The sequence below is a fragment of the Oncorhynchus mykiss genome, chromosome 9, assembly GCF_013265735.2.
Source record: "Oncorhynchus mykiss isolate Arlee chromosome 9, USDA_OmykA_1.1, whole genome shotgun sequence".
NCBI classification, from domain to species: domain Eukaryota; kingdom Metazoa; phylum Chordata; class Actinopteri; order Salmoniformes; family Salmonidae; genus Oncorhynchus; species Oncorhynchus mykiss.
Genome location: NC_048573.1, coordinates 63,637,868 through 63,661,095, shown reverse-complemented (window position 1 = coordinate 63,661,095; position 23,228 = coordinate 63,637,868). Strand labels below are relative to the sequence as shown.

The 23,228-nt window shown below is 41.5% G+C and overlaps 2 protein-coding genes across 6 annotated transcripts in view; both read right to left on the bottom strand.

The window, feature by feature from the left end:
* Positions 1-12,332, bottom strand: part of LOC110532622 (F-actin-monooxygenase mical1) — a 46,569-nt gene extending 34,237 nt beyond the window's left edge. For both annotated transcript variants that reach the window (XM_021616681.2, XM_021616682.2), the window contains exons 1-2: positions 12,172-12,332; positions 11,157-11,226 (exon numbers count right to left, since the gene is read on the bottom strand). The gene's annotated coding sequence lies outside the window, so the exon portion shown is untranslated. The remainder of the gene's footprint in view (positions 1-11,156; positions 11,227-12,171) is intronic.
* Positions 12,333-13,415: 1,083 nt separating this feature from the next.
* Positions 13,416-23,228, bottom strand: part of LOC110532620 (proto-oncogene tyrosine-protein kinase Src) — a 41,114-nt gene continuing 31,301 nt past the window's right edge. Inside the window, exons 4-13 of one of the 4 annotated variants that reach the window (XM_021616677.2) lie at positions 21,243-21,260; positions 20,715-20,813; positions 20,499-20,525; positions 20,209-20,312; positions 19,042-19,191; positions 18,758-18,913; positions 18,231-18,487; positions 17,971-18,124; positions 17,683-17,814; positions 13,416-17,400 (exon numbers count right to left, since the gene is read on the bottom strand). In XM_021616677.2, the coding sequence (XP_021472352.1) occupies positions 17,192-17,400; positions 17,683-17,814; positions 17,971-18,124; positions 18,231-18,487; positions 18,758-18,913; positions 19,042-19,191; positions 20,209-20,312; positions 20,499-20,525; positions 20,715-20,813; positions 21,243-21,260 (1,306 nt within the window). In that variant the 3' untranslated portion in view covers positions 13,416-17,191. The remainder of the gene's footprint in view (positions 17,401-17,682; positions 17,815-17,970; positions 18,125-18,230; positions 18,488-18,757; positions 18,914-19,041; positions 19,192-20,208; positions 20,313-20,498; positions 20,526-20,714; positions 20,814-21,242; positions 21,261-23,228) is intronic. The other 3 variants (XM_021616678.2, XM_021616679.2, XM_021616680.2) reach the window with 3 other exon arrangements.

Sequence of the window (23,228 nt, the reverse complement as noted above, 5' to 3'; positions counted from 1 at the left end):
CAGAGAGCATCATGAAGAACAAGGAACACACCAGGCAGGTCCGAGATACTGTTGTGAAGAAGTTTAAAGCCGGATTTGGATACAAAAAGATTTCCCAAGCTTTAAACATCCCAAGGAGCACTGTGCAAGCGATAATATTGAAATGGAAGGAGTATCAGACCACTGCAAATCTACCAAGACCTGGCCGTCCCTCTAAACTTTCAGCTCATACAAGGAGAAGACTGATCAGAGATGCAGCCAAGAGGCCCATGATCACTCTGGATGAACTGCCGAGATCTACAGCTGAGGTGGGAGACTCTGTCCATAGGACAACAATCAGTCGTATATTGCACAAATCTGGCCTTTATGGAAGAGTGGCAAGAAGAAAGCCATTTCTTAAAGATATCCATAAAAAGTGTTGTTTAAAGTTTGCCACAAGCCACCTGGGAGACACACCAAACATGTGGAAGAAGGTGCTCTGGTCAGATGAAACCAAAATTGAACTTTTTGGCAACAATGCAAAATGTTATGTTTGGCGTAAAAGCAACACAGCTCATCACCCTGAACACACCATGCCCACTGTCAAACATGGTGGTGGCAGCATCATGGTTTGGGCCTGCTTTTCTTCAGCAGGGACAGGGAAGATGGTTAAAATTGATGGGAAGATGGATGGAGCCAAATACAGGACCATTCTGGAAGAAAACCTGATGGAGTCTGCAAAAGACCTGAGACTGGGACGGAGATTTGTCTTCCAACAAGACAATGATCCAAAACATAAAGCAAAATCTACAATGGAATGGTTCAAAAATAAACATATCCAGGTGTTAGAATGGCCAAGTCAAAGTCCAGACCTGAATCCAATCGAGAATCTGTGGAAAGAACTGCTGTTCACAAATGCTCTCCATCCAACCTCACTGAGCTCGAGCTGTTTTGCAAGGAGGAATGGGAAAACATTTCAGTCTCTCGATGTGCAAAACTGATAGAGACATACCCCAAGCGACTTACAGCTGTAATCGCAGCAAAAGGTGGCGCTACAAAGTATTAACTTAAGGGGGCTGAATAATTTTGCACGCCCAATTTTTCAGTTTTTGATTTGTTAAAGTTTGAAATATCCAATAAATGTCGTTCCACTTCATGATTGTGTCCCACTTGTTGTTGATTCTTCACAAAAAAATACAGTTTTATATCTTTATGTTTGAAGCCTGAAATGTGGCAAAAGGTCGCAAAGTTCAAGGGGGTCGAATACTTTCGCAAGGCACTGTATATACTGTATTTTATACCATCTATTGCACCTTCGCCATCACTCATCTATATACTTACATGTACATATTATCATTCACCCCTTTAGATTTGTGTGTATTAGGTAGTTGTTGGGAAATTGTTAGATTACTTGTTAGATATTATTGTTAGATATTACTGCACTGTCGGAACTAGAAGAAAAAGCATTTCGTAACAATCACAGTAACATCTAATAACCACGTGTATGTGACAAATTGATTTTATTTTTTAAACTCTAGATGTTTTGCCTGACCTCTTCACTGCACGAACAAAACACAACATTCACTTGGAGGACAAATATACAGTACAATGGAGGACATGTGCCAATCAGCCTCAGACCAAGTGTTCTCTCTCAATTGTGAGGATACTACTCTAAAATAAACACTTCCTGTATCTGTGGTCCAGTGTCTCTGCCAGAGGGAACAGAGACAAAAGCCACAACACACTGATCAGATGTGTGATAAACTCAGCCTCACTTGCCACACACACACACACACACACACACACACACACAATACAGAAGCTATCCACCCTACTTAAACAACTGGTTAGAAATAAAACACATGTGCTCTGTGCAGAGGGATGTCAAGAGATTTGAAAAGCTCTTAGTATCACATACTGGAAAAACATTGACATGTCAATGAGATAGTATGTGTAAATGTTATAACTTCCTGGTTGTGACATGACATTCAGCGTCATCTGCTACACACCTGAGACAGACAAACCCTATTGGTCAGAGTGGGTGAAGGACTTTTTAAAACCACAGAGAGCTGTAAAAATATATGTGAGAGAAATATAGGCTACTGTTAATCAAACATAAACCAAGAGCTATTCATTCAATGGACTGAGATTGTCCATGTGAATTCTGTGGATGTAGAGAATGGGGTAATATCACAGGCTCTACTCTGTGTGTAGGCCTATGAGTGGAAAATCCTCATCCTCTCCGTACAGTAACTCCCTCTAACTCTATACTGTAGCCTTTTTCATATCAAATTGTATTGGTTGCGTACACATATTTGAAGATGTAGCAAGTACAGCGAAATGCGTGTATTTCTAGCTCCAACAATGCAGTAATATAAATCCCCCAAATAAAAATTGAGAAACATCAGAATGATCCGTCAGTGTCTAGAATTTACAGTGCAATCGGAAAGTATTCAGCCCCCTTGATTTTTTCTGCATTTTGTTTCGTTAAGGCCTAATAACCAAAATTATTTCCATTTTACAATGTCACAGCCTTGTTCTAAAATTGCTGAGGAAAACACATTTTTTAAATCAATCTACACACAATACCCCATAATGACAAAGCGAAAACAGTTTTTTTGGAAAATGTGCAAATTTATTACATATAAAAAACAGAAATACCTTATTTACATGACATTGCGCATGGTGATCTTAGGCTTGTATGTGGCTGCTCAGCAAGGATTTACACTGCCAATGTTTACGTATGGAGATTGCATGACTATGTGCTCGATTTTATACACCTGTCAACAAAGGGTGTGGCTGAAATAGCCGAATCCACTAATTTGAAGGGGTGTCCGTATACTTTGTATATATAGTGTATGTCGAAACTATTCTCAGAGCTAACCCGGGACAAGGAGTAGCAATGATCCAGGGTGTTCAATGCGCGAGTAGCACAGGAGATGTGTTGATAGAATTTCGGTAGCGTTTTCCTCAGATTTCCTTACATACATTCAATTAGTATTTGGTAGCATTGCCCTTAAGTTAAAAATGTGTGTCAAACGTTTCAGGTAGCCTTCCACAATAAGTTGGGTGAATTTTGTCACATTCCTCCTGACAGAGCTGGTGTAACTGAGTCAGGTTTGTAGGCCTCCTTTTTTCAGTTCTGCCCACAAATTATCTATAGGATTGAGGTCAGGGATTTGTGATGACCACTCCAATACCTTGACTTTGCTGTCCGTAAGCCATTTTGCCACAACTTTGGAAGCATGATTGGGGTCATTGTCCATTTGGAAGACCCATTTACGACCAAGTTTTAATTTCCTGTCTGATGTCTTGAGATGTTTCTTCAATATATCAACATAATTTCCCTGCCTCATGATGCCATCTACAGTGCCTTGCGCAAGTATTCGGCCCCCTTGAACTTTGCGACCTTTTGCCACATTTCAGGCTTCAAACATAAAGATATAAAACTGTATTTTTTTGTGAAGAATCAACAACAAGTGGGACACAATCATGAAGTGGAACGACATTTATTGGATATTTCAGCCAAGAGGCCCATGCAGCCAAGAGGCCCATGATCACTCTGGATGAACTGCAGAGATCTACAGCTGAGGTGGGAGACTCTGTCCATAGGACAACGATCAGTCGTATATTGCACAAATCTGGCCTTTATGGAAGAGTGGCAAGAAGAAAGCCATTTCTTAAAGATATCCATAAAAAGTGTTGTTTAAAGTTTGCCACAAGCCACACCAAACATGTGGAAGAAGGTGCTCTGGTCAGATGAAACCAAAATTGAACTTTTTGGCAACAATGCAAAACGTTATGTTTGGCATAAAAGCAACACAGCTGAACACACCATCCCCACTGTCAAACATGGTGGTGGCAGCATCATGGTTTGGGCCTGCTTTTCTTCAGCAGGGACAGGGAAGATGGTTAAAATTGATGGGAAGATGGATGGAGCCAAATACAGGACCATTCTGGAAGAAAACCTGATGGAGTCTGCAAAAGACCTGAGACTGGGACGGAGATTTGTCTTCCAACAAGACAATGATCCAAAACATAAAGCAAAATCTACAATGGAATGGTTCAAAAATAAACATATCCAGGTGTTAGAATGGCCAAGTCAAAGTCCAGACCTGAATCCAATCGAGAATCTGTGGAAAGAACTGAAAACTGCTGTTCACAAATGCTCTCCATCCAACCTCACTGAGCTCGAGCTGTTTTGCAAGGAGGAATGGGAAAAAATGTCAGTCTCTCGATGTGCAAAACTGATAGACATACCCCAAGCGACTTACAGCTGTAATCGCAGCAAAAGGTGGCGCTACAAAGTATTAACTTAAGGGGGCTGAATAATTTTGCACGCCCAATTTTTCAGTTTTTGATTTGTTAAAAGAGTTTGAAATATCCAATAAATGTCGTTCCACTTCATGATTGTGTCCCACTTGTTGTTGATTCTTCACAAAAATACAGTTTTATATCTTTATGTTTGAAGCCTGAAATGTGGCAAAAGGTCGCAAAGTTCAAGGGGGCCGAATACTTTCGCAAGGCACTGTATTTTGAAGTGCACCAGTCCCTCCTGCAGCAAAGCACCCCCACAACATGATGCTGCCACCCCTGTGCTTCACGATTGGGATTGTGTTCTTCAGCTTGCAAGCCTCCCCCTTTTTCCTCCAAACATAACAATGGTCATTATGGCCAAGCAGTTATTTTTTTGTTTCATAAGACCTGAGGACATTTCTCCAAAAAATATGATCTTTGTCCCCATGTGCAGTTGCAAACCGTAGTCTGTTTTTTTATGGCGGTTTTGGAACAGTGGCTTCTTCCTTGCTGAGCGGCCGTTCAGGTTATGTTAATATAGGATTTGTTTTACTGTGGATATAGAAACTTTTGTACCCGTTTCCTCCAGCATTTTCACAAGGTCCTTTGCTGTTGTTCTGGGATTGATTTGCACTTTTCGCACCAAAGTACGTTCATCTCTAGGAAACAGAACGCGTTTCCTTCCTGAGCGGTATGACGGCTGCGTGGTCCCATGGTGTTTATACTTGCGTACTATTGTTTGTACAGATGAATGTGGTACCTTCAGGCGTTTGGAAATTGCTACCAAGGATGAACCAAACTTGTGGAGGCCTACAATTGTTTTCTGAGGTCTAGGCTGATTTATTTTGATTTTCCCATGATGTCAAGCAAAGAGGCACAGAGTTTGAAGGTTAGTCTTGAAATACATCCACAGGTATAACTCCAATTGACTCAAATTATGTCAATTAGCCTATCAAAAGCATCTTAAGCCATGACATCATTTTCTGGAATTTTCCAAGCTGTTTGAAGGCACAGTCAACTTAGTGTATGTAAACTTCTGACCCACTGGAATTTTGATACAGTGAATTACAAGTGAAATAATCTGTCTGTAAACAATTGTTGGAAAAATTACTTGTGTCATGCCAAAAGTAGATGTTCTAACCGACTTGCCAAAACTATAGTTTGTTAACAATAAATGTGTGGAGTGGTTGAAAAACGAGTTTTAATGACTCCAACCTAAGTGTATGTAAACTTCTGACTTCAACTGTACATGTACAAATTACCTCAACTAAGATGTACCCCCGCACACTGACTCGGTAACGGTACCCCCTGAATATAGCCTGGTAATTGTTTTGTTAGTGTGTTACTTTATATATACAGTGGGGAGAACAAGTATTTGATAACCTGCAAAATCGGCAGTGTTTCCTACTTACAAAGCATGTAGAGGTCTGTAATGTTTATCATAGGTACCCTTCAACTGTGAGAGACAGAATCTAAAACAAAAATCCAGAAAATCACATTGCATGATTTTTAAGTAATTCATTTGCATTTTATTGCATGACATAAGTATTTGATCACCTACCAACCAGTAAGAATTCCAGCTCTCACAGACCTGTTGGGCTTCTTAAAGAAAAACTTCCTGTTCTCCACTCATTACCTGTATTAACTGCACCTGTTTGAACTCATTACCTGTATAAAATACATCTGTCCACACACTCAATCAAACAGACTCCAACCTCTCCACAATGGCCAAGACGAGGGAGCTGTGTAAGGACATCAGGGATAAAATTGTAGACCTGCACAAGGCTGGGATGGGCTACAGGACAATAGGCAAGTAGCTTGGTGAGAAGGCAACAACTGTTGGCGCAATTATTAGAAAATGGAAGAAGTTCAAGATGACGGTCAATCACCCTCGGTCTGGGGCTCCATGCATGATCTCACCTCGTGGGGCATCAATGATCATGAGGAAGGTGAAGGATCAGCCCAGAACTACACGGCAGGACCTGGTCAATGACCTGAAGAGAGCTGGGACCACAGTGTCAAAGAAAACCATTAGTAACACACTACGCCGTCATGGATTAAAATCCTGCAGCGCACGCAAGGTCCCCCTGCTCAAGCCATCGCATGTCCAGGTCCGTCTGAAGTTTGCCAATGGCCATCTGGATGATCCAGAGGAGGAATGGGAGAAGGTCATGTGGTCTGATGAGACAAAAATAGAGCCTTTTGGTCTAAACTCCGCTCGCTGTGTTTGGAGGAAGAAGAAGGATGAGTACAACCCCAAGAACACCATCCCAACCGTGAAGCATGGAGGTGGAAACATCATTCTTTGGGGAAGCTTTTCTGCAAAGGGGACAGGAGGACTGCACCGTATTGAGGGGAGGATGGATGGGGCCATGTATCACGAGATCTTGGCCAACAACTCCCTTCCCTCAGTAAGAGCATTGAAGATGGGTCGTGGCTGGGTCTTCCAGCATGACAACAACCCGAAACACACAGGCAGGGCAACTAAGGAGTGGCTCAGTAAGAAGCATCTCAAGGTCCTAGAGTGGCCTAGCCAGTCTCCAGACCTGAACCCAATAGAAAGTCTTTGGAGGGAGCTGAAAGTCTGTATTGTCCAGCGACAGCCCCGAAACCTGAAGGAGCTGGAGAAGGTCTGTATGGTGGAGTGGGCCAAAATCTCTGCTGCAGTGTGTGCAAACCTGGTCAAGAACTACAGGAAACGTATGATCTCTGTAATTGCAAACAAAGGTTTCTGTACCAAATATTAAGTTCTGCTATTCTGATGTATCAAATACTTACGTCATGCAATAAAATGCTAATTAATTACTTTTAAAAAATCATACAAATGTGATTTTCTGGATTTTTGTTTTAGATTCCATCTCTCACAGTTGGAGTGTATCTATGATAAAAAAATTACAGACCTCTACATGCTTTGTAAGTTGGAAAACCTGCAAAATCGGCAGTGTATCAAATACTTGTTCTCCCCACTGTGTGTGTGTGTGTATATATATATAAATAAATAAAATATATATCAACGTAGTGTATGTAAACTTCTGACCCACAGGAATATATATATATATATATATATACACACACACACACACACACACACACACACACACACACACACACACACACACACACAGTGGGGTAAAAAAGTATTTAGTCAGCCACCAATTGTGCAAGTTCTCCCACTTAAAAATATGAGATTTTCATCATAGGTACACTTCAACTATGACAGACAAAATGAGGGAAAAAAAACTCTAGAAGATCACATTGTAGGATTTTTACTGAATTTATTTGCAAATTATGGTGGAAAATAGGTATTTGGTCAGTTACAAACAAGCAAGATTTCTGGCTCTCACAGACCTGTAACAACTTCTTTAAGAGACTCCTCTGTCCTCCACTCGTTACCTGTATTAATGGCACCTGTTCGAACTTGTTATCAGTATAAAAGACACCTGTCCACAACCTCAAACAGTCACACTCCAAACTCCACTATGGCCAAGACCAAAGAGCTGTCAAAGGACACCAGAAACAAAATTGTAGACCTGCACCAGGCTGGGAAGACTGAATCTGCAATAGGTAAGCAGCTTGGTTTGAAGAAATCAACTGTGGGAGGAATTATTAGGAAATGGAAGACATACAAGACCACTGATAATCTCCCTCGATCTGGGGCTCCACGCAAGATCTCACCCCGTGGGGTCAAAATGATCACAAGAATGGTGAGCAAAAATCCCAGAACCACACGGGGGGCCTAGTGAATGACCTGCAGAGAGCCGGGACCAAAGTAACAAAGCCTACCATCAGTAACACACTATGCCACCAGGGACTCAAATCCTGCAGTGCCAGACGTGTCCCCCTGCTTAAGACAGTACGTGTCCAGGCCCATCTGAAGTTTGCTAGAGAGCATTTGGATGATCCAGAAGAAGATTGGGAGAATGTCATATGGTCAGATGAAACCGAAATATAACTTTTTGGTAAAAACTCAACTCGTCGTGTTTGGAGGACAAAGAATGCTGAGTTGCATCCAAAAAAACACCATACCTACTGTGAAGCATGGGGGTGGAAACATCATGCTTTGGGGCTGTTTTTCTGCAAAGGGACCAGGACGACTGATCCGTGTAAAGGAAAGAATGAATGGGGCCATGTATCGTGAGATTTTGAGTGAAAGGGCATTGAAGATGAAACGTGGCTGGGTCTTTCAGCATGACAATGATCCCAAACACAATGCCCGGGCAATGACGGAGTGGCTTCGTAAGAAGCATTTCAAGGTCCTGGAGTGGCCTAGCCAGTCTCCAGATCACAACCCCATAGAAAATCTTTGGAAGGAGTTGAAAGTCCGTGTTGCCCAGCAACAGCCCCAAAACATCACTGCTCTAGAGGAGATCTGCATGGAGGAATGGGCCAAATACCAGCAACAGTGTGTGAAAACCTTGTGAAGACTTACAGAAAATGTTTGAACTCTGTCATTGCCAACAAAGGGTATATAACAAAGTATTGAGATAACTGTTGTTATTGACCAAATACTTATTTTTCCACCATCATTTGCAAATAAATTCATTTAAAAATCCTACAATGTGATTTTCTGGATTTTTTTTCTTCTAATTTCTTCTGTCATAGTTGAAGTGTACCTATGATGAAAATTACAGGCCTCTCATCTTTTTAAGTGGGAGAACTTGCACAATTGGTGGCTGACTAAATACTTTTTTGCCCCACTGTGTGTGTGTGTTGTGTGTGTATATATATATTATTTTTTATACTTTAGTTGGTAAATATTTTCTTCGTATAAAAAAATATATAGTTATAGTACACACCGCTGCAGACCCCGGGAATATACACGGACGTGACGTTGACCGAAGAAATTTTCTGGGGAAGTAATGTGGTCGGCATTTAATGGTGAGGCATTCCAGATTGGGAGAACAAAAGGTTTTGAATTCCTGTACGTTACCACAGTCACACCATGAGTAGGTAATCATGAAACATACACCAGGAGAGTTCATTCTTCCTGTCAGCACAATGGATAAAGAACCCCACTGGCTGAATAGACAAGACAATATATCTGGGGAGAGAGATGATTCAGTAAAACAGTATGTTACAGTCCCTGATGTCTCTCTGGTAGGAGATCCTATCCTGGAGAATGTGCACTTTATAGTCCAGGGACTGAACGTTAGTGAGTAATATGCTGGGCAGAAGTGGATGGTATGCACGCCTCCCGAGTCTGACTAGGAGCTCCTTATTCCTCTTCTCCAGAATCAGGGTTTTAGTGCAGCCCCCGGGATGAATGGAACTGCCTCAGGGAGCTCAAACACAGGATCCAATTCAGAGAAGTCTCATTTCTGGTAGAATTTCTATTGACCGCCGATCTAATGTCCAAATGTTATTTTCGGCTGTAGGTAATAATTCAAAAAAACATTCTGAGTAAATAATGTGAGAAACAACAACAGTCCCACTCCTGCCAACCTATGTGTAACTGGTCTGGCTGTGTAGCTGTGTGTCGTGTTTGAAACCTAAAGGACAGCTCGTCGACAGTTTGATGTTATCCATTGATCTAGCATGGAGTAAATTAACTGCCCTACAAAAGACAAAACGCAGTAACTATGAATTTGGTCAAAATCTTTGATCGGTTGTAATGGTCAGGTGTATTATCTGATTAATGTGGTATTTAGTTTCCTGACACAAGAACAAGCCAATTGATCAGAATATATCATGGATAATCAAAAATTGCTGTCTGTCGAGACAAAAAGACTTTGAAGTCAGATTTTGCATTAAAAAAATGACCTATTAGTTCCACTGCAATAACTGCAGAATTTACAGTTGAAACCCTATAGCTGTCAGATCCACATCTTCAGTATTGTGACCAACAGTCACACAGAAAGAAATGCCATCTATCTATTTACTCAGGATCTTGCTGCACTGGAGATGACTAAACACAATCAAATCATGACCAACATCATTACCCAGTCATGATTGAATTCATAACCAAAAAGCTCTTTGACGAATCATGCATTAAAACAGTTGTGACTGGTACATCACACTGGTACATGCCATACAGCTGGCACTACCAGAGAAGCACACACACACAAACGGAAATGGTCGTGTTCAGACGATAATTAATGCTTCCTTGATTAACAATGATTAACAGCTTGCATGTGGGCACAAAAGTCTAGGTTAAAGTCCCTCTCTCAATGGACCTCCTTAGGGAAACAAATAAAACAGTGTGTCAAATACAGTAACAGTAATCCTATCCCATCCTACTGTCCCCAGCTTTTCATCGTCATGTCATCTTCTCTCAGTCATGTGTCTGTCACACTCTTATGGCTGTTTATTCAGCCTGATTTTGGATGTCATATTTTGGTACTTCTTATTGGTCACGCAGCAGATTTCTAACAGATATTACTGCACAGTTGGCACCAGGGACACAAGCATTCTGCTACACCCCAATAACATCTGCTAAATACAGTGACAAATCAAATTTGACTTGATTTTGATTAGATAAAGCTATGTAATTCTTCTTCATACTCAATATCTGGATGATATAATTTAAGAGAGAAGAGCAGTAGTATACTTGCTCATACTGTCAAAAGACAGATGACATCCTCAATGCTGCGTTGGCTACTGTGGTGGAAGATAACAAGCAGACCGGTCTTGCCTGTTCTTAACTATTGTGGTGATGTGGGTAAGAATGCTACACTGTAAAACACAGAGAATCTGACTGGTAAAAACACACCATTTAGAGTCAGGAATGAACTTTCAGGTTCTTTCTGAAACACATCTTGGCATGACAAATATGAACATAGCCAAGAGAGAAAAAACCTGAAGAGTGAGGAAGAATCTTCCTTATGAAGTAGACTGACAGAGCAATGATCAAGTTATTTCAATACTTTTGAGAAAACAACAGTGGAAAATGTTTGTTGACTTACCCTGTCACAAGGTCGGCTGAGAACAAAGGCTCTGCCAATGCTGTGTATATTGTCAGGATGCTGGATGCCTCTGTAACATGACAGAGCAGCCGAAAGTTGGAACCAGTAAAGGGGCAGGACAGCAGAACAGTAGCCACAATATAAATTCAAGAGAGATAGTGAAAGAGAGAGAGGGAGGGGGGGTGGAGGGAGGGAAAGAGAAGGGGGAGAGAGGGAGGGAAAGAGAGGGGAAGGGAAAGAGGGGGAGAGGAAGGGAGGGAAAGACAGAGAGGAAGGGGGGGGGGTAGGGAGCGAGAGGAAGGGGGGGGGGGCGGTAGAGCGCGAGAGGAGGGGGGGGGGGCGGTGGAGAGCGAGAGGAAGGGGGGGCGGTAGAGAGCGAGAGGAAGGGGGGGCGGTAGAGAGCGAGAGGAAGGGGGGGGGTAGAGAGCGAGAGGAAGGGGGGGGGGGTAGAGAGCGAGAGGAAGGGGGGGGGGGGTAGAGAGCGAGAGGAAGGGGGGGCGGTAGAGAGCGAGAGGAAGGGGAGAGGTAGAGAGAGATGGGGGGGTAAAGAGAGATAGGGGAGTAAAGAGATAGGGAGGGGGGTAGAGAGAGATTAAAAATAACAGTTAATGGTGCTGAATAATATGGTGTGTGCCAATCCTCCCCAACAGAACATTCTGATTACGATTTCAAAATGGCCCAGTATCTGGAATATTTTAAATTTTTGTGAAATGTTTAATTGAACCTTTATTTAACTAAACAAATCAGTTAAGAACAAATTATTATTTACAATGGCGGCCTACCGGGGAACAGTGGGTTAACTGTCTCGTTCAGGGGCAGAACGACAGATTTTTACCATGTCTGCTCGGGGATTCGATCCAGCAACCTTTCGGTTACTGGCCCAACCACTTGGCTACCTGCCGCCTCAAATTACTGGACTCGGTTGTGTCTATCCCTGAATTCAGTCAGTAAGTTTTCGAATAAAATGCTTCAGCACAACATGTTAACACATTTTAAAAACAGATTAATACATTACCTTGTCGAGTAAAGGTATAAATAGAGCGTAATCATGAAGTTAGTGTTCTGTTCGCTCAATCCGTTTCTGTTCAGTGGAGGTTAATTCCCGAAAGAAATCGGTCCGTGTATTGTCAGTTCATTGGTTATACCATTGAAATCAGGAAGTGAAAAACCGAAATCGTTCATTTGATCACCTACGGCTGTACGCGCGCCCAGCAGACATTATGATAACTTTTCCGTGCGTTTCTGCCAATTATGCAATGTCAGGGCATTGTTTCATTTAAAGTAATATAAAACTAAAATGTTCACGTCATTGTTTTTATGTTGTTTTCTATCATATCGTATATTGAATGAAGATGTGACAAACACGCCTACAATAGCCTACTATAATATCTAGCCTGGGCTACTCAATAACATAAAATATGTATTTGACATTATTTGTTTAACATTTTTACAGCACATGACATCAGGAATGTTATGTTCAAAACCTCTAAAAATGATATCAGGTTAGAATCTCAAAGATATGCAATTAGACCAATTTAGCTCAAAGTAAGTTTTGGATATGATGACAGTGAGTCAGTCACTGCACCTTTACCTCCACCCTGTATAAGCTCACTGAAAGGATGCCATCCCTTCAGAATGAAACGAAAGCCTAATGGGCTCGAGTTGTAGGCCTGAAGTTCTATTTGGCATCCAGTCTGTTATGGATAGGGAGAATAGAGTTCGCCGCCTTGTAGTCCTAACAACTGGAAATGAGTTACCTCTGGTTCATTCAGCCATTCCTATGGGGAAAAGAATAGGGTTTTGGGATAAACAATGAAAATAAGGTCTGAGGTTAACACAGACTCTTATATATTTTGTTTTATGAGATAATCAATCATGACCTTTAGGTATTATGTTCTTTATGTGCTTTTTTAAAATGAGATAAATGCTTACAAATTCACAAGTGACGGTAACTGATAAAAAATGATCTCATAGAACAAAACTAAATAATAAAATCTCATAAGCCTGTGTTCCCACAGACCTTATTTTCTGAGTTAATCTAAAAACCCTCCAAAAACTCCATTCATTTTCCCATAGGCTTTGTCCACCGAACCATGGCAGAGTTAGGGCCCACAAAAATACGCCATTACTATTTCTCTCTATGTGTAGCTAGACACCATTTCCTGTCAATGGGTAAGCATCAATTGACTCTGTCTGGTTACCATCAATATAAGAACCATAATTTATTGCGTTTTCAACAAATTACAACGTGACAGATTACAGTTGGCAATTTAAACATTTTATTCCAACATTGCCATTTGAATTTTAAACAATGTACAGTAGTATTTAGACAACAGAAAAAACATTGCCTGAAATTCTAAAATGTTCCACTGAATGCAGTAAAAAAGAATATACACAGGAATATCACAAATCCCAAAACTGCATAGGTTGAGGAGAAAGACCCAAAGAACCCAATGGAGACATGTCCTTGGTTTTTCAAGATGATGGAACAATGGGGATTACATTAGGATTAAGACAACAGCCTAGTCAATCTGCTGCTCCATATGTTCACAGGACATGAAATAACAAGTCATATTAATAATAGCATACTTATAGAAGATTAATAATTCATGTCTGAGGAAAAACAGTGTAGGCATTTATAGTGGTTTATGAAATGTTGGCATTCTCCAGGAGTTAGTCTTACCTAAATAAAAAAGGTTGCATTTATAATGTAAGTCTTCTATCCACAGTACATCAGATGTCTTCTATAAAAACACTGTCATTCGTTGTAACAATAACAGAGGAACAGTTCGCAAACCAGCCTCCCAATCAATGTCCTTAGAAATAGATGTCGACATGTAAATGTACAGTTGTGGCCAAATATATTGGCACCCTTGCACTTCTCTTAAATAATTCCCAATTTCTTCTCAATTTTTTTTAAATAAAACATTTAGTAACCACTAACTCAACATTGCAGAACCAATTAGATTTTTGTAAACTTAAGTTTACAATTTAATTGAATAAAGACAAATGGCATCGACTAAATTGTCACCCATAGCTAGTACTTGGTTGCACAGACTTTGGCCAATATAACTGCAGACAAACACTTCTTGTAGCCACCAATGAGCTTGCTGCACCTTTCAACTGGCAATTTGGCCCACTTTTCAGCAGCAAACTGCTGTAATTCTTCAATATTTGAGGGGTGCCCTCAAACAAATGCTGTTTTCAGATTTTGCCATAGGTTTTTGATGTTTCAGATCTGGACTCTTCTTCGTTGGCCACTCCAGAACAGTTCAGCATCCCTTCTTAACCATTCCTGGATGCTTGTGATGTTGGTGTTTGGGGTTGTTGTCCTGCTGGGAAGACCCAGAACTTTCAATGGAGACCCAATTTTTGGACAATGGGTTGAACGTGGAACAAAACACCCACCTGATAACCTCTAGTGCCAAAGAGCTCCGATTTTGTTTCATTGGTCCACAGAACATTTCCCCCAGGATTTATGCTCTTTTAGGTGGATTTTTGTTCAATAGGGCTTTCTTTTGTCTCTTTCAGCAGTGGGGTCTTTCTATATTTACCAATGACCAAGTTAAGCATTCAAAGAAAAAAAACTCCCTAATATCAATTATATGGGAAGGTTTAATCATACTGTGGGATTGTGTACTGGGGGACTTGAAAGTGTGCAAGACATCATGAAATCAAAGTTTTTCGAACATTGCACTCCAAAACACCGTCTCTCTGATAAATGTGGGATGTGGGTCATCCAGTATGACAACCACAACAAACACAGATAAAAAGCACCAAGAAGAAATGCTGGACTGCCCTGGAGTGGTTAGTCAAGAGTCCAAATCTGAATCGCATCCATAACCTACTGCAAAAGCTGAAATCATCAGTTGGTGGAGGGCACCCATCAAACATTAAAGAATTAGAGCAGTTTGCTGCTGAAGAGTGGGCCAAATTGCCAGTAGATAGATGCAGCAAACGACAAGAAGCCTTTGTTGGCAATGGCTGTGCAACCAAGTACGAGCTGGGTGACAATTTTGTCAATACCATTTTTCTTTAATTTCTCAATTAAAATTGTTTAAAAAAGTTTGCAAAAATGAAATGGGTTCTGCAATGTTGAAAATCCAATAACAAGTTGTGAAGACCAATCTTTTTTTCAATTTAAACGTATTTAGGAAGAAATAGGGAATAAGTTAAGAAAAGTGCAAGGGTGCCAATATATTTGGCCAACTGTATGATTCAGTTTTGATAGCAGTTGAGCAATTGAGTTTTGACTACAGTTTTTGATAGCAAAAATATAATCAGACACCCCTTTATAGGTTATATAAAAAGGTCTTCTCTTATTCTGACCAGATGAATAGATTGTTTTCAATACGAGTCATTGTTTATTTTTTTTGATTGCAGAGTACCACAGAGCTTAGTTTTACAGATAGATGGAAACAATATGAACACAACGTATAAAGATAAAAGTGGAACAAATAAGGATGTTATTATATAAAGAAAATACACCACTTTCTTCACCAAAAGATGTACCATAGACATGAGGGCCAGTGGTAGAATGATGCTGAAAATAGACAAGACAAACCAAAAGTATCTTTAAAAATTAATAAATTACCAACAGGATATATACAAAAATATTAGCAATGAGGATATTTATGTACAATTTCCCAATGACCGTGGATATTCAAAATGCCAATTCAGCTTCCCAAGCCACTGGAAAGCTCAGTCCTCATATCTTCAGAATCATCTCTCCATCATTCAATGAAAACAAAACCACATTAATTACCTCCAAAATGACCAGCAGCTGCACTGATAACACTTTTCAAAGAATACATTGTGAAAGGTCTTTACTCCTTTCCTGAAAATAACTGAAAACCATTGCAGAACATTGACTGGGTTTTAATCTGAATGTTTGAACAACCAAAGACTTAAAATGCATTCCTTATATATTGGATGGAAAATGGATGGTATTATTAGGTATGCAGTACACAAGTGTTTGAGCATGATTCACAAATAAGTCAATTATCATTGAAGTATATAATTACAGGAAAACGCTTATTGAACTTCGTAGATATAAAAAGTTAATCAAGAGTAATAAAAATACACTTTAAACAATAGAAGAGAGTAGAAAATAGTTGTTTTGATCATTGGCACAAAAACATTGCAGCAGAATTCATGGTCCCAGTCCTGAGAGGAGACTGTGTTCATCAGTAGCCTTTTGTCTTCTTCTAGAAAAGTTGTAAATAGAGAATGCAAATAAACAAACAAATCATTCCCATCTCCTCTTCTTTAGGGGTGCCTGAAGAGGTGTTCCATGTATAGAAAGTCTCTGCGAAGTCGAAGTGCCGCCCACCTCGGCCAACTTCTCAAACTGTCAGTAGTACCATAAATGCTTAGTCAAGAATGGCTACAATGTAGAGGAGAAATATTCACCTGAAATGCCTGTGACCTGATAATAATGTCAAATATTCCAGTTATTCAGGTTTGATAACTAAATTAATCAAAAACACAACATACAGTAAGTGATATCCTGAAAAAAGTACCCCTCAGAGTTACTTCTCAAGCAGACTGTGGGTATAGATTGGAAGACAGTGCCCAGCATACCACAACAAGAAAACATCCTCAAACATCCTCATTATAGAAAGGAACCAATTGGAATATGAGAAGTCAGTCGAATATTTAGTCCTCCAAAGGTGTAGCTATAAAGAGATGCATTGAAGTGGTGCATACAGTAGGTGGCTACTCGTGTCAAATGTCTGACGTTGTGCGGTAACTCCAAACGCATCGTCAATAGGAGCATACAGTAACTGACAGGCATGAACACAACTCAAAATTAACCAGTAGATTCCTACTGTCCTGTTCAAATCAGAATGATATCAATAAGATAACTAAATCATGATATCATCACAATGAATAATGCTAATGGTAGTAATGAGTGTGTGTGTGGCCATTGGTAGTTCAGTTCCAGGTGCACAACAGAGGTCAGAGCTTCAGAGGTTAGTGTGGTTGTATCCAGAGCACTGTTCCTCTCTTCCACCCTGAGCCCTGCTACAGCACTACAGGTTCTCTCCAGGCTGGTACTGGGGCTCAGTGGAGGTGAAGTAGTCTTCCAGGAAGCCCTGCAGGTACTCAAAGGTGGGCCGCTCCTCGGCGTCCTTTCTCCAGCAGGTCAACATGAGGTCGTGGAGGGACTCAGGGCACTCAGCTGGACAGGGCATCCTGTAACCACGCTCCACCTGGTCCAACACCTCCCGATTCACCATGCCTGGGCGAGGGAGTTGGAGACAGAGAGAGAGGGTGGAGGGAGAGAGAACACAAACATCAATATACAGGGACCACTCGCAGGCACAGAATGATTACCCCAAAAGATACTCAGTCAACATTCTTGGTTTCAAAGGATAACAGTGTCATCACATAGGAAGTCTTGCTTGCCAGCACTGTGCGTCTTTGGCAAGAAGTCAAGGAATGTGCTCTGAGAGGGATAAGCAATTCGATTAAATATGGGATCTGTTAACTAAGTGACATTATAGAAAGTCATGGTAGCTACCTGGATATGGTACTCTGCCTTTAGTGGCCAGCTCGGTCAGCAAGACCCCGAACGACCAGACATCAGACTTGATAGTGAAGCGGCCATACAGCGCAGCTTCAGGGGCTGTCCACTTGATGGGGAACTTTGCTCCTGCAACAAGAAAGAGAGACACACATTAAACTAGAGACATCTCAGTAATATCTAAGGACAGCATTCCAATTTGTCTGGAAACTGAAAGATTAAGAGTGAGGTGAGAGAGACAATAGAAAGAGAGAGATGGTAATCCACGCCCTCTAGTGGTCTTACCCTGCCTGGCGGTGTACTCGTTGTCTTCTATTAGGCGGGCCAGGCCGAAATCAGCCACTTTACACACCATGTTGTCTCCCACTAGGATGTTGGCAGCCCTGAGGTCTCTGTGAACGTAGTTCATCCTCTCTACGTACGCCATCCCTGAGGCAATCTGAAGAGGAGACAGGTTTAGCTTTGATTGACAGTGTGTCTGTGTGTGTGAGAGAGAAGGGGTATAATTTGACTAGACAGTATTTTCCATATCTAAACTCTCTTACCTGTGAGGCCATGTCTACCAGCTGAGGAAGGCGGAGCATCTTGCCCATGTCTCCCTTCAGGAAGTCCAATAAGCTCCCTTGTCCCATGTACTCAGTAACAATATAGATGGGTTCTTCAGACACCACAGCATAGAGCTGGACAAGCTTCTCATGTCTCAGCTTCTTCATGACCTGAGCCTCCTGGAGGAAGGCCTCGGGGGACATGGTACCCGTCTTCAGGGTCTTGATTGCTACCCGCGTCGTACCATTCCACGTGCCTTCACAGACAAAGGTTACACAGTTATGTCGTTGAAGTTCCAATTGTCATCAGATCATGTTTTTTAAAATAATGCCAACTGCCAAGGAAAATGTTTTGGTGCAATGATTAATGCACTCTATAGACATTTGAGGTCCTCTACATGGCAATTCCCCCTGCTTTGTCAGATCAGTTTAGGGAGTCGGCTGAAGTTCAGGAGAATCACACTGATTCCTACAGTAGCTGATTAAATCCCAAAGACAGTAGTGATAGTGGAGAGAGACGGTCTTACCCATCCAGACCTCTCCGAAGCATCCCTGTCCCAGTTTGAGGTCGAGGCGGAGGGAGTCCCTGGGGATCTCCCAGGCATCACGTGCTAGGCCCTGGGTCTGAGGCTTCAGTACGGGACACACCTCTGTCAGACAGTGGCACAGTCCGTCTGCATGCTCTGAGAGGAAGGGAAGTAAACATGGTGAGCTTCAATATCATATTCTGGTGGTGTTACTGTTAGTTGTTCTTCACATGTACAGCAGTAGAGTTTCCATTTTCTATTTTAATTTAGAAAGAATGACTCACTGTGGTAGTGTGCGACCAGCTGCTGTAGGTTGTTAAACTGAGTGCGTGAGGTGATGTAGAACCCTCCACTGTCCAGCTTCCTGATCTTGTAATGTTTCACGTTCAGCCCTTTAGTGTTGTCATAGTCCAAGACTGACAGACAGTAGGCACCTGGGGAGGGGAACATAAGAGAGGAAATCAGTAAAGAAAGCAAGATAACCTTGGAGTGGAAATATTGCTTCCTCCTTTATTATTCATTCCATTAGCTGATGCCTTAGGAGACTTCTAGTCTTCCTGAGTTCCAAAGGAAGAGGAGTTTGAATGGGTCCTTTTGTGTTGATAAGTTCCTTTCCCTTGTGACAAGTCCCACAAAAACTAAGCAGTAGCCAGTCTCTCACCAGAGGGCAGCACCAGCCCAGTGAGCCAGCCTGATGATTGAACTCAAAGCCTGGGAATTCTCCCCTCCTTCCCTCTGTTTGAACTAGGCGGTAGGGCTTGTGGTTCTCGAACAGAGCCAACATGATTCCTTATTCTACATGTTATCGCGAGGCATGTTTGTTCTACATAACATATTTCTATCTGAACACTTGTTCCCCTCCGTTTTTCCCTGCTGAACACGCCCCTGGGTCTACAATGACCTACTTCTGTCCCACTCAGTCACCGAGGCCCCCCCACTGTTCCCACTCAGCTACCAGCAGGGTATCCCCCCCCGTTCCCCTTTTTACCCTCCCTCTCTACGTTGAGCTTGGCCACGCACGCACACAGACCATGGAGAGTGTGTAATATTACCATGGCAGTGCAGTATCAGAGGCATCACATCTAACCTTTCCCCAGTTGCCCTAATGCTTCACTGTCTAAAACAGCATTCATCTAGCAAACAACACAGCAAGGCACAAGAACTAGAACAGTGAGGAACAATGTCTTATCAGACAGTGCACTGTTTTTTCATTTGTCAATTTTAAATTAAGATGTGCTTCCCCAATCTCTATTCTTATCTTACAAATCAGTTTTTTATTGATAAAAAAAGCTGCAAACAGCTACTTCAAAAGAACATGTTTACACAGCTACACCGCTTCATCCCAAGAAAAAGGACAATGCCAATGGGCCGGCATTCCAGTGTGGTCTTAATTGTCAGTAAAGATGCTTTGTGATGTGTTTCCACTGGAGATGCTAGCCTTAGACACTCACCTTTGGTGGTCTCGCTCTCTCTCACCAAGAACGTTCCTTTCCTGTTCTCCAGACCCAACAAGAGCCGCTCCGAATCGCGACGTGTGATCTTCCCAAAATACCACCTAGGGAAGAGAGGGGAGAGAGCACGAGACACGGGGACCAGGTTGAGAGGAGGGGAAAAGGTGTGTCTTTGTGAGAGAGAGGGAGAGAGAACCGCCCGTGCTGGTTTCTGAAAATAAGTGACTTGTAAACTCCTTCTGTGCATGCCCCAATCAAATAAGTATTGCATTCTGATTACTTCCCCTTACCTGGAAGCCATAGGCAATCTGAGATGACTGGTAGGATAAAGGTAAGAAATGGAATCATTACACAGTTTGTTTGTGTTATTGTAATGTGTGTCTATGCATGTCAGCTTGTACAGTATGTACGCCTTCAAGGTGCATTCCATTTTCAATTAAATACATAGAGAGAGAAGAAAAGGCCGGAAGGATAAATAGATAAGAGAGAGAGAGGGAGGGATTTACTCTTCTGCCTGGATGGAGTCGGAGGGAGCCACATAATTGCTGGGGATGTAACCGCTTTCTCCCGTAGTCAGAGATCGAGCCAGCCACCAGTCCCCTTCTCTGTGGAGACAAGGATAACAGAATATCACTGGCGTTCTACTTTACACAGAGGGATTCTACTTCACTTGGAGTGATTCTAAAGAAAAACGAACACACATTCCTCATGAGTAGACTCAACAACAGGAGGAGATTATTTACAATATCCATAGATTACAGGGCGGTTTCCAGGACTGGTCCTAGGAAATCAGCCCTACAACTACTAGGAATACTAATGGAATGGATCCACAAGGGATTCAAACACCAAAGTGCACTGCGACACAATTAACCAAATGCAGGGAAGTTATCATTATGTGAACCAGCTACTATAATGCGTTAGTGACATGAACACACTGAGACACAAACACACATAGTACATTCACAACGGGACACACACACACACACAGTACATTTACATGAAGGACACACAAAGACAACATAAGCATCACTAACCTGCTGTTCAACTTTCTCCTAAATACAATTATGAAGGTATGCGATGGAGAAATAGTTTGGGGAGATAGAGAGGAGATGCGAAGGGGGTGGGTTGGGTTAAAAAAAAGAGACAGAAAGCGTGTTAGCAAAGTCGATTTGTAGAGATACAGTGAACAGAACAGAAGACTCATTACAACAGTAGTTATCCACCACACCCTCATCCCAACACTACAGCGGAAGTTATAGGCCTAGCTCACCATTAAACCAGAAGTTGGTATAAAGCTTTCACATCAAAGCAGGGTTTTCATTGATTTTATAGACAGAAGAGACTAAAAGCAGCAATATTTAAAACAGAGAACAGAAGAGGTGATTTGAAGCACAAAAATGTGGTGTAGACCTAATATCAAATTTCAAGAAAGCCTAATGATACATATCAAGTGCAGAAATCATAACATTTTACATTGACATATTAGTAATTTAGCAGACGCTCTTATCCAGAGTGACTTTAAGGAGCAATTAGCGTTAAGTGCCTTGCTCAAGGGCACGTCAACCAATTTCGAACGATCGACCTTTCAGTTACTGGCTCTTAACCGCTAGGCTACCTGCCGCCCCTAAGCTACCTAAAACTAAGACAATGGGTTTGGGTCATAAATAAGAAATGATAATGAAACATTCTCTGTTTTTATCATCTCGGGGGGTTCACTAGTTTTATGTGTTTGACCTGGGTAACACTGTAGGTCCTGTGTGGCTCAGTTGCTAGAGCATATTGCTTGCAACGCCAAGGTTGTTCGATTCCCACGGGGGACCAGTACGAAAAATAATTAAAATGCACGCGCTCACTACTGTAAGTCGCTATAGATAAGAGCGTCTGCTAAATTACAAAACATATAAAAATGTAAACACTAAGAGTAAAGATGCATCAGCTTCAGTGGTGAATATTATTATTATTATAATAACAACAACAAACTATCCTTATATTGTCCTCAGCTCAGGCCTTCTAGGTCAACACTTGTTATAGCTGCAGTATTGGGGGCTCACTAGAATAATATGGTCCACTGCACTTCTATTGATCAGACGCATCACAGACTGACTCCCTATGATTGGGTTACATTATCAGAATGAATGAACAGTCATTTTTATCATTTGAACAAGTACATTTTAGTTATTAAGCAGAAACTCTTATCAAGCAATCAGTGCATTCAACTAAGGTACAACAAAAAAAAGGGGCTAGTTGCAACAAAATAAATATCAGCCTCCAAGTAGAAGCACCAGTGAGACATACAGCTGTGCTTTTGTGAATGAGAAAAAAGTACATCTACAACAAAACCCTGCCTTATGAAGGGAGTCTGTTCCTATGGTTACAGGCTGTACAGAGGGGGGACTGACACGCGGTTTGGGGGCAGAACAGCCAGCCAGCGCAGTGAGAGAGCAGTCATGCAGAGTACAGTGTGTGTATACAATGGGTGGATCGAATCCTGAATGTTGATTGGTTAAAAGGGCATTCCAGCCGGTGTCTATTCCACAAGTTACCACCTGCTAAATCTATGATGTTAAAATTACGATAAAATGCCTATTTACTCTGTTCCATCTGACTGCGCAATCCAGTCTCATCAGCCCAGCCAGGCAATTTATAAACTTGATCTCCACTATAAAAAGCATCTAGACATTATCTCACATTTCTTTTATACTAAATCAGATCAAAGTTGATTTGTCACGTGCACCTTACAGTGAAATGCTTACTTACAAGCTCTAACCAATAGTCTAAAAAAGGTATTAGGTGAACAATAGGTAGGTAAAGAAATAAAACAACAGTAAAAAGACAGGCTATATACTGTACAGTAGCGAGGCTACATACAGACACCGGTTAGTCAGGCTGATTGAGGTAGTATGTACATGTAGATCTGATTAAAGTGACTATGCATATATGATGAACAGAGAATAGCAGTAGCGTAAAAGAGGGGTTGGCGGGTGGTGGGACACAATGCAGATAGCCCGGTTAACCAATGT